Raw genomic sequence first — 13,909 nt, 5'->3', positions numbered from 1 at the left:
TAGACCGAGCAGGGGTTCAAATATTTCCCATGAGGCTGTTTTCCCCAAACCACACCCACCTGCTCTTACCTGACATAGATGACATCAGGAAAAAGGCAGGTAAGGATATTGTAACCCGCCCTGGAATCTATTGGGAAAGGGCGGGCAAATAATAATAATGACAATGATGATAACGACGTGATGGCAAAGGAACAATCAGGTATTTAAAGTGCACTCCTAATTTTTCTTTTAAAAGTAGGGCTTGCTGTCATGTCAGCAAGATCAACTAATTGGTGCTGACAGTAAGCCCCATGGGAATCAACTGCACTAGGGAATTCCCAATATTGCAGCCAAGGGTGCTTGCTGTCAGCACTGATTGATGCAGAAAGCGAGCCCATTGGAAGGCATGCTTTCAGTGCCAGTCAGCTGATCAGCACTGACAGTGCCCCATCAAAGGGGCTTGCTGGGATCCCCACTTCGTCAGTTTGCAAGTGTGGTTTAGATTCAAACTGTGCCTACAATTGGACAAAGTAGGACTCAGAGAGAGTCCCTTTGAAGGTGTGCTGTAAACACCAGTCACCTGATCAGAACTGACAGCAAGCCCCTTTGAAGGTGTTACCTAACATCATACTGAAATCAGATGATTGACAGGTGAGCAGCCCCACACACCTGTCAGAATGACCAACAAAGGGGGAGGAGGCAAGGATCTGGCCCCCTGGCCAGAAACGTTTTCCCATCCCTGTCCTAGATGGACCAACTTTGACTCTGCAAGTTCTCTTTCATGGTGCCTTTTCTGCTTGCATGAAGTGCAATCTTGCTTTGCCATCAAATACGATGCATACACCCAAACTTCACATTTTTGAGTCTTCATATCCAAATCTTCAAAAAGTGGCTACTATGTGAATGAATCTGCACTTCTTCAGCTTCATCACAACTGAAAACGAAAGGTGTCTCCAGTAAAGTTGATAAATGGCCTTAAGCTATCCTCAAAGTGCACTTCCTTGGAAAGGAACCACATGCTCGTTTTTGTCTCACAGCTGTTAGGACTTCAGCAAAGGTGTAAGGCAAAGGAATCTGCAAGAGCCTTGCTTAGATTTCAGTAGAGCTTTCCTTTTTGTTCTGCCTTCTGAGATGTTTTAATGTAGTGTCTCTGGGGATATGAGGTATGGGTGATTCCAGATAATACATGGACCTGTACTGTTTTCCCTTGCAGCCTCTCCTTCCTCCATCACAACCTATGAGACATGCCAGACTTATGAGAGGCCCATTGCCTTCACTGCAAGGTCCCGAAAGCTGTGGATCAACTTTAAAACTAGTGAAGCCAACAGTGCCAGAGGCTTCCAGATCCCCTATGTCACCTATGATGGTAAGTAGGAGGAAGGAAAGACTATTGGTGAGTGCATAATTTGCATGATGCAAAAATTCCTCTGTGTGTAGGACAGATATCTGGAGGATGAACTGGGGATGTACCTTCTGCCCCTGACATCATGCTGCCCCTACTCCCCAAAGTCGATGCATTAAGCCTTCCTTTCAGAGAGCCTGTGCACATGCAACTCTTTGTTAATAGGCTTCTACAGGTGTCTGTGCTCATTGCATGGAGATGGGGAGCAGGGCTAGCACAACACCAGGAGTGGGGCTAGAACCTCTCTATCTTCCATGTGTTTGCCCTACAGTTGGATGAACATCTGTATAGGATGTGTGTATGAAACCAGTGCATGGTTAAGGATGGGAGCATGGCCCGAGGTGCTTAACCCTCCTGCACTCTATGACAAAAATGCAATGCTGCAAAAAGGCTTTTTTTTATTCAAAAGGCTTCTGTTCCCATTGAACAACATAGATAACAAAATGTAAAGGGTGCGCAGTGAAGCTTAAGAAGTAGATAATTTAAAATAATAGAAAGTTTTATTATGGACCACAGAAATCTATCAGCATCTCTTAAATTCACTTCTGCAGCCACTGCATTTGTTGCTTTTCTAACCTTTGACAGCCCCTGCTTTTCTGGCCCATCACTGTATTCACAGAGTTCTTCACTCCCTTTCCCTCCATTCTGAATCAGTAGCTCTAGAACTAGGTTGACCCTAAGTTCCAGTGCCTAAAGAAATGCAAAAATCTTGATATGGTTGGTAGGCACGGCCCCTCCCTCTCTGATGCCACTTCTTTCATCCTGCAGATCTTTTCTTCCCTCCCCCACCTTAGCCTATGAGTCCCTGGTTTTCCCTAGCTCTGGGTCTCATAGATCAAGCTTGCTGTTGTCACCATCGTCTCTTCTCTTTCTGACCCGTATTACACCTAGCTGGGGGAGAAGAGATGTTATGGAAATATGCAGAGATACTCAGCATCTGAGCTGTGTGTGTTCCAGTGTGTGTATTTACCTAAGTAGCAGGCTTTTACCCTGCATTTAGATCACTGAGACTTAAGACCTAGTAAAATAAGAAAAGCTACTTTATTTATAGAAATACATAGTAGATAGGAAAGGCATACCTAGTTCTAACTAACTAAGTTGGAGGCACAATGCCCAGACTTGGGTATTGTCCTTATGGCTCAGGAGAGAGAGCAAAGACAAAGATGTCTCCTCTCTCCTCAGACAGTTGAAGAAGAAGACAAAGGAAGGAGGGGCAGGTCAGCTTCCCTGAGCATATCAGTTTACAATGGAAGGAAGTTAGGTAGAGAACAGCACAGGTGAAGGTAGGCAAGCCTAGCCAGCTGGAGGACCCTAACTCTATCTTCCTTCTGGAACACAAACAAAAGAACCCAAACAGGGGTTACTCTTGCCCCACTTCCAATAGAAGAAAGAGGCAAGTCCCTTGAACAGTCTGTCCGGCTGCTAGTGGCCCCTCAGCTTCCAGGCTGATGTCAGCTGCCCTCCTTTAGGTCAGTGAGCCATTTTGAAATGTGTATGCTGTCTTCAGAGTTTCTGGGAAATAAAGGAGCTACCCCCCAAAAAAGGCCCTTGAAACAGCATTATGGAGTATCACATTCCTCTTTCAGATAGCTATGTATCGTGTACATCCTGTGTTGCTTTTAAATAATGGCAGATAAGTTAATTTCCTGACTGCTTTTTCTTCTTCAGTATCTCTCTGATCCTTTTTCTTTCTCAACAATGCAGAGGATTATGAACAGCTGGTGGAGGACATTGTACGGGATGGCAGGCTATATGCATCCGAAAACCATCAGGAAATACTGAAGGTGAGGCTGCTTTCTTGCATTATTTGGGGTGGACATAGCTCAGTGGTAGACCACATGCTTAGCATGCACATGCTTCCATATTCATGCCCAGGCATCTCCAGTTGAACAAGGATCTCAGACAGCAGGACTAGGAAAGATTTCTGTGCTTCTCACCTTGGAGAGCTCCTTGCAGGGGATGGGAAACACTAATCTGATGACCTAAAGAGCCAAACTAGACATTATGTTAAACATGCACTTTAAAAATCATAGGCATATCAAAGGCCATCTAGTCTAACCCTTTGTTGGTGCAGTAAATCTACTACTACAACATCCCTGATACGTACTTCCAATTGGCCACTCACAGCATGCTTACAATTGGCCACACCTTTTTTTAAAATTGCTAAAGCAGCTGCAGGGAACTTCAGTTCAGATCAGTACTGTGGCATGAGAGGAGAGAGTTCAACTCTTCCCTTCCTGCACAATTTTCCTACCAAAAATGACCCCTTTGCATCTGAAGCTGCTGTGTGTCCCCAGAAGTGCAGTTTGCTACAAAAATGATCCAGGAAGGAAAAAGTTAAACCCCCTTCCCCACCATAGTCCCAATTTAGATTGGGAGCTCCTGCTGCTTTTGCTTAAAAAAAGGGAGAGAGAGTAGTGAGTTATTAGCACACTTTCAAAAATGTGTGCTAAACATAATGTGTAGTTTGGCTGTCAAGTCATGCTTTTTTTTTTAACTACACATACTCTCAACTCCCATCAGCCCCGGCCAACACTGGCCAATGCTCAGTGATGATGGGAGTTGTAATCCAACAACACCTGGAGGGCCACATCTGTCCCATCTTTGCTATGTTACATATAGTTTGGTTTTCAATCATACTGTTCAAATAGGTTTAGCACAGGTCTACACGTGTTGTGATTCACCAAGCTGACCGTTGCTTTCTAGCCATGTATGGCAGTCCACAATGGGCACAAAACCACTCCTGATTTTGTTACCTGCTTGGGCCTGCAAAACTGGGGAAGTACAGCCAATTACTTGGAAAGTCAGAATCCATGGCTACTAGAGTGCGCTTGATTTGGTTTGGTGAGCCCCAAGTTGTGCAGGTATGAAACAGTAGAACAACAGCTCAAGGACTTGCCATCACTGTGTATAGCTGTGTACCAATAGGTTTCCTTGACTTACCTATATGTGATGGATTTCTACTAAGGATTGTCAAGTCTGTCCACCATCCACAAATCCCAAAGTCACAACTTCACAATAGTTTAGGAATCCAGGTTTAGCATATGTCATCTAAAATCTGTTGACTGAAATTCAAGTTGTTGGATCAGCATAGGCAGATTCTTTTCTGAGTCTTGCAATTAACACAGCAAAGTTGGTACTGATTTAGAGGCTGACTGTTCATCTGTCAAGGCAAACCCTGGGTTCTTCCACACTAGGCATTTAGTGTGGAATTGCCATGCTTCATTCACTCAGTTTTCATGGGGCACCTACATGACGGTGTCACTATCATTCTGTATTTTCCCTGTAGTTCTTCTGTTTTTTGTTAGACTACAGAAGAACAAACAGCAGCACAGTCTCCACAAATGTAGATGCTTTGAGCACTACTCTTCCTTCTTTTTTAAAATGTGGGATTTTGACATGGGCAGTGATATATTGGGAAACTAAAAATGAAGGAAAGGTATAGCACTATAACACTTTTGTCATACAGCATCATAGCACTACAATATTGGTATGGACAGAATATAGCAAAATGTACAGACAGAAAAAGTGCAATACTCCTGATAGTGTGGAAAGTAAATTGCAATTGTATTTGTAGTCTATGGTGGTAGAGCAATAATTGGGTAGCACTCTCTGGAGGCAGCTCCTGTAGAGTTCGGCAATATGTACTACAGGCTCTTGCTCCTAAAGGTAATGTATCTGTTGTGTTTGTTTTCACTACAGGACAAGAAGCTGATCAAAGCCTTCTTTGACGTGCTGGCACACCCGCAAAACTACTTCAAATACACAGAGAAGCACAAGGAAATGCTGCCACGTTCTTTTATCAAACTTCTCCGCTCCAAAGTTTCCAGCTTTCTCAGGCCTTATAAATAGCCTCATGACACTTTCACTAGCCTTCAAGGCTCCTTGACAGCCAAGAAAACTTTTTCTTACACTTAATTCTTATTTTCCAATGACTTTTTCTACAAATACAACCCCTAATTCTCTCACTATGCAGATGACACTAACCATTGGTCTTTCCTTGGCTTTTCTCCAAACCAAATTAACTGATGACACTGTCCATGGAAGGAGCAGCTGGCAGCCATTCCCTGAGCTTTCCATATTGGAATCTCAGCTATGGAGACCACATATCCCAGTAACTCTTCACAAGTGGCCTCTACTGGGACCTGTCACTCTAGGACAGTTTCCGCCTTCTCCCATATATGCAAATTATGCGCAGCCCCTTTTGCTACAAGGCAGTTGCCAAAGTGGCCATTTGTACCTCCCTCTGCATGATTGTCTTCTTCTAGAAAGAAACACCCTGGCTACTACCATATCATGCCTCCGCTTCTGGGTCACAGATGAAATGGGGAGACTTTGACCGGCTTCTAAGCACTGGAATTGGTCTAGCTGAACTCTTTGGTAAAGAACTGGGGACAAAGGACATCCAGAGTGCAGAAGGTTATTCCTTATTTATCAGACTGTTGTCTTTTTAAAGAAAACAAAATAAATTAAGCACGGTCTTGCAGAGAGGATCAGACAGGACAAAACAAAATGTAGGAAGATCATATAAAAGAAAGAGACATATCACAGAAGTGTGAAAGAAAATAGCCCATGTTCGTGATGGCAGGTTTGGTGAAGAAGAGTATCATCATTTCATGATGGAGTCTGACTTTTTGTCAAAGAAAACATGGCCTAGCCACAATCTCATAAGGAATGATGTCTGGGAAAAGGGGAGGAAAATGTGGTGAAAAGTAAGACTTTCCGATGTGATTTCTCCCCCATGGACACTTATGCTGAGAGATCAGACTTCTTATAAGCTCTGCCAAAGAGTAACTCAATGACAAAAAGCAAGCAGTGTGAAGGGCAGGAGTGAGTGAATGTTTGTGCACTAGGACGTTCTCCTTTCTACCTTTTTCATATTATTAAGTGCAATCATTTTTGAGTTGTCTTTATATTATTTAGAGGGAAGGTTTTTTTCTCCTAGAAACTACAATATTTATACCTGCCTGAGAAAAGAGAATGTGTGTGTGTATGTGTGTGTGTGTGTGTGCATGCGCGCACATGTGTTAAAATGAAATGGAAATGAATTCAAACAAGGGTTTGGGGAAATTATGACTAAATACGACTATGTTTTCAGCTCTTGGAATCTTGTTTTTCCTTACCACAGTAAATTCCAGTTTAAATCCAGAAGATCAAGCTCATTCATTATCCTGTAACCAGTGAAGGTACACAGGGCATGCACAGAACATTTCCAGAGGTTTGGAAATTGTTTTAGCCACAAGCAACTCTTGATCCAATATTGCCAAAGGCATATTAGAATCACATATTGAAATCCATCCCCATGTTAAATTCTCCCAGGACGTGCAGAGTATAGACTAACCGTCACTCATTCTGACAAGTTAGCTTTGTACAGGCAGGGAGGTTTTGATATGTTCAAACCTATGATTCACCATTTAGATATTGAGGTGGTATAGTTCCCCTTCTGAATGGTTCAGTTGGCTCTGGTTTCTGAAATAAGAGGTGCTGGGGCTCAGGTTTTCTGGGAAGTTACATCCTCCACTTGAAGGCTTTTCCCCCTAAACCCAGAGCTGTAGCCATGGATTCTCAGTGAGAAGGGAAATGCTCTCTGCACCTAGTCAAAGGCACTCTAGTCTTCCCATGTTCAAAGCTGAGCTCAGCAATAAACACAGGTTTTAGGGTGAGCTCTGGTGAGCCCTGGCTGATATTGAACGGACCAGTGTGTCATCTTTGTCAATGTAAAATTTCCCTCGCCAGTCACTGATCCATAATCCAGTGCAAATACTAGTGATGAAATCCCAACTTCTGTTGGAGTAATTGTTGCCTCCTCTGAGCCATGACCTGAAACTTACAATTGGAAATGTATCTAAAAGCCTGCACTTGGATCAGATCATCTCCCATTTCCTTTAGTGGTACGCAAGCTTTTCTGACTGGGTGTTAATATTTTGCTTTTCCTCCCTTTGTTGTTCAGAATCAAGAGTTTGCTCCATTCAATTCAATGGAATTATCTTAGCATTGAAGTAGAATTCCCTCTGATGTAAACATTTTTGCAGTACTTCACCAGGACAAATATTATAGTGACAGATAAGAAGTGATATCCAGCTCTGATGTCATCCTATTCAACTATTTCATGTTGCATATAAGCATTTGTTTATATTGAGGGGAGGGGGACATATGCAAGTCTATTGTTTACTATGGATGAAGGTAGAAGAGGCCAAACCAGAAACTAGGGCCAGCTGTGAAGGCAAAATTTGTGTTGAATTCAGCTTAGAAATTCTACCTGATTTCCTTCTAGCTAGCTCCCTTGTTTCCATTCTGTCATCAAAATGTAGAAAATCTAAAGGTTTGAAAAGCTGAAAATTCCATCTCAACATAAGAAATATAACAATTTTAAACAACAAAAGTAAAATATTTATAATTGCATTGTGCAGTATGCCACAGTCCAGTATCTCCTATAATGTAATGATTAAATGATGAAAAAGGTGTAGTCCATAAAGTTATTTGCACTTGATAAAAAATGTATCTGAGCTTGTAAAAACAAAAGTTTGCATTTCATATTGTCTTTTTTAATTATTAAATGGAATTTCTTGGTGTTGTGTTGATCTTTCACATGTGCTTTCTACTGCTTATTTGTACATTCCTAATGCATAGCATTACTACTGTTTGGAATTTTATTCTCTTTTCCCCACTTTCTTTCTACTCTGGAAACGGACAGATTTTTGCACTATAAGGCTTCTAGACACCTAGTTATTTGAGTACTGTGGCATTCCTTATACAGTCCACCATGATGCCAGATGAAGAAAAATAAAGCCCACCCTTCATTCTTTCCCAACCCAAGAGCAAACAACATACGAGAAAATAATGCATCCATAATATAAATGGAGGCGAAAAAGGTAATGGTAGAAACAAAAACATTTATTCATCAAAAACTATCTCCTTGTACACAAAGAAAGACAGAGTGCTTCTCCATCCATACAGAGATTTGGGGTGTCACCATATCAATGGTAACTGCATAACTAGACATGAAGCAGAATGTGCTTCACGGAAGAGGACCTTGTAATGATAGAATATGAACAATAGATAGCTGTTGTTGCTTTTACATCATAGTTGTCTCTCCTACTGTTGATCCTACTAGTATATTTGGTCTAATGGCAATTAGTCGAGTCACAGACAAAGTTGATGACTGGCTTCCTGATGGCCAGAACGTATGCATGCCAATCAACCATGAAAGCCCTACAGTCACTGGAGAAAAGCAACATTTGGCAATACTTTTAGCAACTGGTCGCGCCTGTGGGAGGAAAAAACACTTTCATTCCTGCCAAGCATAATAATCATTTCCCTATGCAGTCCTCCCACAACTCTCAGGGCAAAACTAGATGTTATAGGGCAGGGGTTCCTAAACTCTCTAATCCTAGGGCCCACCTGAGACAGCTGAAAATTACTGAGGCCCACCAGTCACAAAATGGTGGGGCAGAGGCAGTCAAAAATTGTGGGCAGATGGAGGCAGCATTTGGCATAATCACCTGGCAATTACTGACATCACTTTCTACTGGTATATTCTTTGCCACAGTGTTTTCCTTGTGGCAACGCATTCCATCACTTAGCTTTCTTCAAGAGGCGCCAAGTGGAGAAGAGTCATATTTTCCCCTTCCCATCTGCACATGCCTCTTATTTTGCCCATCTTCTGTAATTTCTTCTCCCATTCTTTAGAATCCTGTTTCTCATACTGCCCCACAAGCAGGACAAGAGAACCCATAGCTCTTTCCTATTGGTGTTCCCCAGCAACTGATATTTAGACATGAATCTTGGAGATATCATATAGCCATCTTGACTAGTAGTCATTTGATAGTATTCCATTATCTTGGCAAATGCAGGATTTGGACCATACATTTGCCATCATTAACATCTCATTTGGGTCTCCAACCATCTAACTCTAAATCCAGTGTTCAACAGAATAGTATAAATGGAGATAATGCATTGTCTAGAGTGCTGTCAGTTTCACATCCTTGCTGTCAGAATCAAGGAAATTAAGTTGACAGGTACATCTATCTGTATAAAATATTCAGGAAATGTATTTTACATTCAATAAAGAATGTAAGGAAAGGAGAGGTGCAAAACCTTCCAAAAATATATTGGGGGGGGGAACGGTCTGGGAAACAATATTGCATGGAGGAGGGTAGTTTTGCTAATGTTTGATACTTGGTTTGTTTAAAGGGCTAGACAAGAGTTCCACCACTTTAATCAGGATGCAGGATTTGGAGGGGGGGCTTGGGTCTGGTGCCTTCAATAAGGTACTCTCTACCTTGGAAAAATGAGGCATGCTGAGAATTCCCTGAAGCTGCATCTGATATTCTTGGGCATAAGTGAAATGGTAGCACTATTAGGACTCTACAAGTCTTGGGGCCCTGACAAATGCCCAACCTGGCCACCCTGTGGAGCTGGCCTTAGCTTACAGTGAGGAAAGTGCTTCTTTCAGTAGAATAAATAAATTATAAAAGTTTAAAAAAACAGTCCAGACATGAAGAGGAAGAGGAGCAGAATCACTTGTCATCAGTGGCACTAACTAATGAGGTGGCTGCGACACAGTCCTTCAAGAAGAAAAAAATCTCATTTTTCCAACAAAAATGTTTGAATGCTAGCAAAATCAGATTTCTGATTCAGGTCCTTGCAACAATTGATAGCAGCACTAATATTAAGGAATGATGTCTTGGTCTTCTGCAACTACTGAGTAATGGGTGCAATTTCAGGTCAGTCCCCATACAGAATTAGGCATATCTAAGCCCAGGACTGAGGAGAGAGATGGCAAGGCTTCCTGACAACACTAAATAATTAAGAGTGATAAAAACAAGAGGAATTGTGAGGTGCTCCAGAGGCCCCTCACTAAACCTGGTGAATGGGCATTAAAATGTGAAATGCCTCACCCTAACCTGGCTGTGTATTATGATATCTTCCAACTTTGCCAATTACGTTATACTAGCAGCCTCACACCCAGCATTGTTTGGGAATTCTAAGAAATAACAAAAAATCAGTGCAGTTTTGAAAGGTCCAGTCAGACATCTTGATTCAAAATGGTGTCCAATTGTAGTCAAACATAGATGAAAACCTGCTCCTTCATTTCAGAAACCATTGTCCAAAATTTGGTTACAATATTTTAAGAGATGTCCACATGGACAGCGAACAGACAAAAAACCTTCCAAAATATGTAGCAGATAGTTGTAAAAGCAGAAAAGCCTTGAATTAAAAAAAGAGGAAAAAAGCCATGGGGCAGATACTTTATGGGTATTGCCTTTTCACCACTGTACCTTATCACTTCTACACCAAATTAAAAATCCAGACACCAGATGCAACTTCCAAAACTGGAAGAAATGGCAAAGGCATATATCTCCAGGAATTTTCCCTTTAATATCATTTGCATATCATCCCAGATTTAAATATGAAATAGTTAAAAATAAAATAACAAGATGGGAAGAGAAAGGGTATTTCAGACTCAAACATTTTTACCAAAATTGTAACCCTGTGTTGCGCCCCAGGCGCTCCAGGAGTTAGCTCAGGGAGAGGGAGAGGGAGAGGAGTCAGAGGAGGACAAGGTCCCTGGGAGCTTTGAAGGAAGGGAGAGCACAGTCAGTCCACAGACTCCATCAGCCAGCCCCCCCATCGAGGTAGTTCCCACTCTGCCTGCGAGCCCCTCGCCTGAGCCATTGGGAAGCGACCCTTCGTGCATGCCAACCACACCCCCACAGGAATCCCCGCCTGGCATTTGAAATGCCTCCCAGCCAACCAGCTTCCCGCTTCCTGAGGTTGAGCCATCGCCTATAGAAGTCCCGCTGTCAGATGGGCCAGTGGAGGCTCGCCCCCCCCTCACCCCACGTCAGACGGCACAAGAAAAGGGTCCTTGAGAGGGTGGAACTTCGGAGGAGTCATCGGTTATGGGCGAAGACCTTCCCTACTTAAGCAGGTGCCTGCCCAGGCTTCAGTGCTGATTCAACTCTCCCCACACGCTCCAGAGACTATCCAGGTAGCTTAGTTAGGGAAGGTAGTGAGCTAGAGTAGACAGGTCTATGAAGCGTACTGCTTTGGACATAAGCATCACTCTAATAAAAAGAGAATTAAATTAAGCCTCATCTCCGTCTTGTGTTTCGGGCTCTGGGCAGGACACCCTGTCACTATGGAACAATTAAGGGCAGTCAATGAACAACTTGAATTGGTTACAAATACACCAGTTAAACTGTACCCTTAAGGACAATGGCATCCAAGTACAGGCATATTGCCCACTCCCATGCCTTGTGCAATCTATCCATGTCTCTGGATGAGTCTTAATATCAAAACTATTGCAGAGCTAGAAAAATCACAACAGGCGCAATTAAAGATAATATGGGACCTGATGTGGGTCAACCCATGGAGGAATATGAAGGAAATTTATCTGGTTAATCAAACCAATACAGTCAACTTCCACATATATAAAAGAAAATACTTTGAAATTATGGTACAGGACTCCAATGCAATTAGCACATTTTGTAAATGGGATTTCCACAACTTGCTGGCACAACTGTGGACGACGAGGTACCTATACCATCTATGGTGGATCTGGCCAAGGGTCATAAGAAGAAATCTCTTAAATTTTGAGAGAATCTATTAATTATATACTTGAATTAATTTTATTATCCTATTACTTTGAAGGTCCCAATTCAAATAACATAACGCCTGTAGAGCTGCTTTTTTTTCATAATGGCAGCAATATTATCCATAGATAATTCAAAAGAATTAAATATAGCACTGTGGTACAGGAATGTCTGGAAGATAGCAACTGCTGAAAAACTAGATGTGAAGTCAAAACAATGAGAGGCATAGCAAAGCAAGTAATTTTTATGCAACATGACACACTTCACACACAAATCAAAATGGCATGCAGTATCCCTCATCCTTTCCTGAAAGCATGGAAATCATAAAGACAATTTGCTGAAAAATTATTTCTGTTTCGATCTACCCCTATACAGTTAGTACTAATCATGTCATCTAAATTATTTTCTCCACAAAATGAGAAGAGAAATGAAAATAGTAATTAACTCTGTAGCCCAGACTGTTGTTAACTAAAACTTACACAGTATTGTAGAATATCCAAGAACCATTGATAATCAGTTCTGTCATTTCTGTATTCTCTACTTATTCTTTCTTTGCATATAAATAAAAACTTTTTTAAAAAGTGAAATGCAGTCCAGTGTCAACAAGGGTAAAGTGATGCACCTTGGGGCAAAACCCCTTAACTTCATATAAACACTGATGGAGTCTGAGCAGGTCCTGATTGACCAGGAGTGTTCTTGCTTGGTGGTTTGGTGGCTATCTCAAAGAAATCATCAATCGAACATGCAGCAGCAGTGAAAATGGCAAATTCAGGATCAAAAATAAAATGCCAATATTATTGCAATGCCTGCATACAAATCTGTGATATGATACACTTGGAACACTGTGTACAGTTGTGGTCACTTCACCTCAAAAAGGATGATCTAGTGAAGGAAAAGTTCCAGAAAAAAATGATCAGGGAGCTGGAGCAACTCCCTTACCTGGAAATATTATTTATTTATTACATTTACATCCCATCTTTCCTTCAAGGAGCTGGAGGTGGCATACATGACTCTCCTCATTTTTCCTCACAATAACCCTGTTAGGCTGACAGTCACCTGGTGAGGTTCATGGCTGAGTGGGAATTCGTACCCAGGTCTCCCAGGTTATAGCTCAACATCCTAACCATTACACCACATTGGCTCTCTTTACATGTGGGACTTTTATGGGGGGGGGGAGGCAAATAAGGGAGGATGTGACAGAAACGTATAAAGGTATTTGTGGTGTGGAGAAAGTGGTGAGCTGTTTTTCTTTCACTGTCTTAATACTGTAGCATGGGGTCACCTAATGAAGCTGAATGGAAGGAGACTGAGGAGAGAAAAAAGTAGGTACATCTTTACACAGCACATAGGTACACAATGGAATTCTTGCTACAAGAAGCGTGCTGGCCACCAACTTGGACTGCTTTAAAGAAATCAGACAAAAATCGTGGAGGATAAAGCTACCAATGGCTACTATAGTCATGATGGCTATGAACTAGAGCGTCCCTCAAGATCAGAGGCGACATACCTCTGAACGCCAGTTGCTGGTATACAACAGCAAGAGGAGACTATTGCTGTTTTCATGTCCTGCTTGTGGGCTTCCCGTAGGCATCTGGCTGGTTTCTGTGGGAAACAGGATGCTGGGCTGGGCAACTGGACTGATCCTTCGCAGAGCTCTTCCTTTCTGCTTAACTGTGCGGTGCCGGCGGTAAGGATATTCTTGCCGTTTGCCACTTGATTCTACCAAGACAGCATCCTGATCTGTGGTTTCTGCCACAAATCCAGCAGAGGGAGCACCTCGCCATGATTTAACTTTGTTTTGAGGCAATTTTGTTTTTGTGTCACCTGTAAGGTGTAAAGCGAAGAAAGGGCACATGCTTCGTCGTATTTCCTGCGCATGTCGAGAAATGCGGAGCACGCGTATTAACAACCAGCATGGGTACTACTTTCC

At 42.2% G+C, this 13,909-nt stretch overlaps 1 protein-coding gene across 14 annotated transcripts in view; it reads left to right on the top strand.

Annotated features, from left to right (window-relative positions):
• SCUBE3 (signal peptide, CUB domain and EGF like domain containing 3) overlaps nucleotides 1-7,902 on the top strand; it is a 230,431-nt gene extending 222,529 nt beyond the window's left edge. For 13 of the 14 annotated variants that reach the window (XM_061632341.1, XM_061632340.1, XM_061632344.1 and 10 more), the window contains 3 exons: nucleotides 1,193-1,345; nucleotides 3,086-3,165; nucleotides 5,084-7,902. In XM_061632341.1, the coding sequence (XP_061488325.1) occupies nucleotides 1,193-1,345; nucleotides 3,086-3,165; nucleotides 5,084-5,233 (383 nt within the window). In that variant the 3' untranslated portion in view covers nucleotides 5,234-7,902. Of the gene's footprint in view, nucleotides 1-1,192; nucleotides 1,346-3,085; nucleotides 3,166-5,083 lie in introns of those variants that run through there. The other variant, XM_061632345.1, reaches the window with a different exon arrangement.
• The last annotated feature ends 6,007 nt before the right edge of the window (nucleotides 7,903-13,909 follow it).

Source organism: Rhineura floridana, chromosome 6 (assembly GCF_030035675.1).
Source record: "Rhineura floridana isolate rRhiFlo1 chromosome 6, rRhiFlo1.hap2, whole genome shotgun sequence".
NCBI classification, from domain to species: domain Eukaryota; kingdom Metazoa; phylum Chordata; class Lepidosauria; order Squamata; family Rhineuridae; genus Rhineura; species Rhineura floridana.
This window is presented reverse-complemented; position numbering and strand designations above follow the sequence as displayed.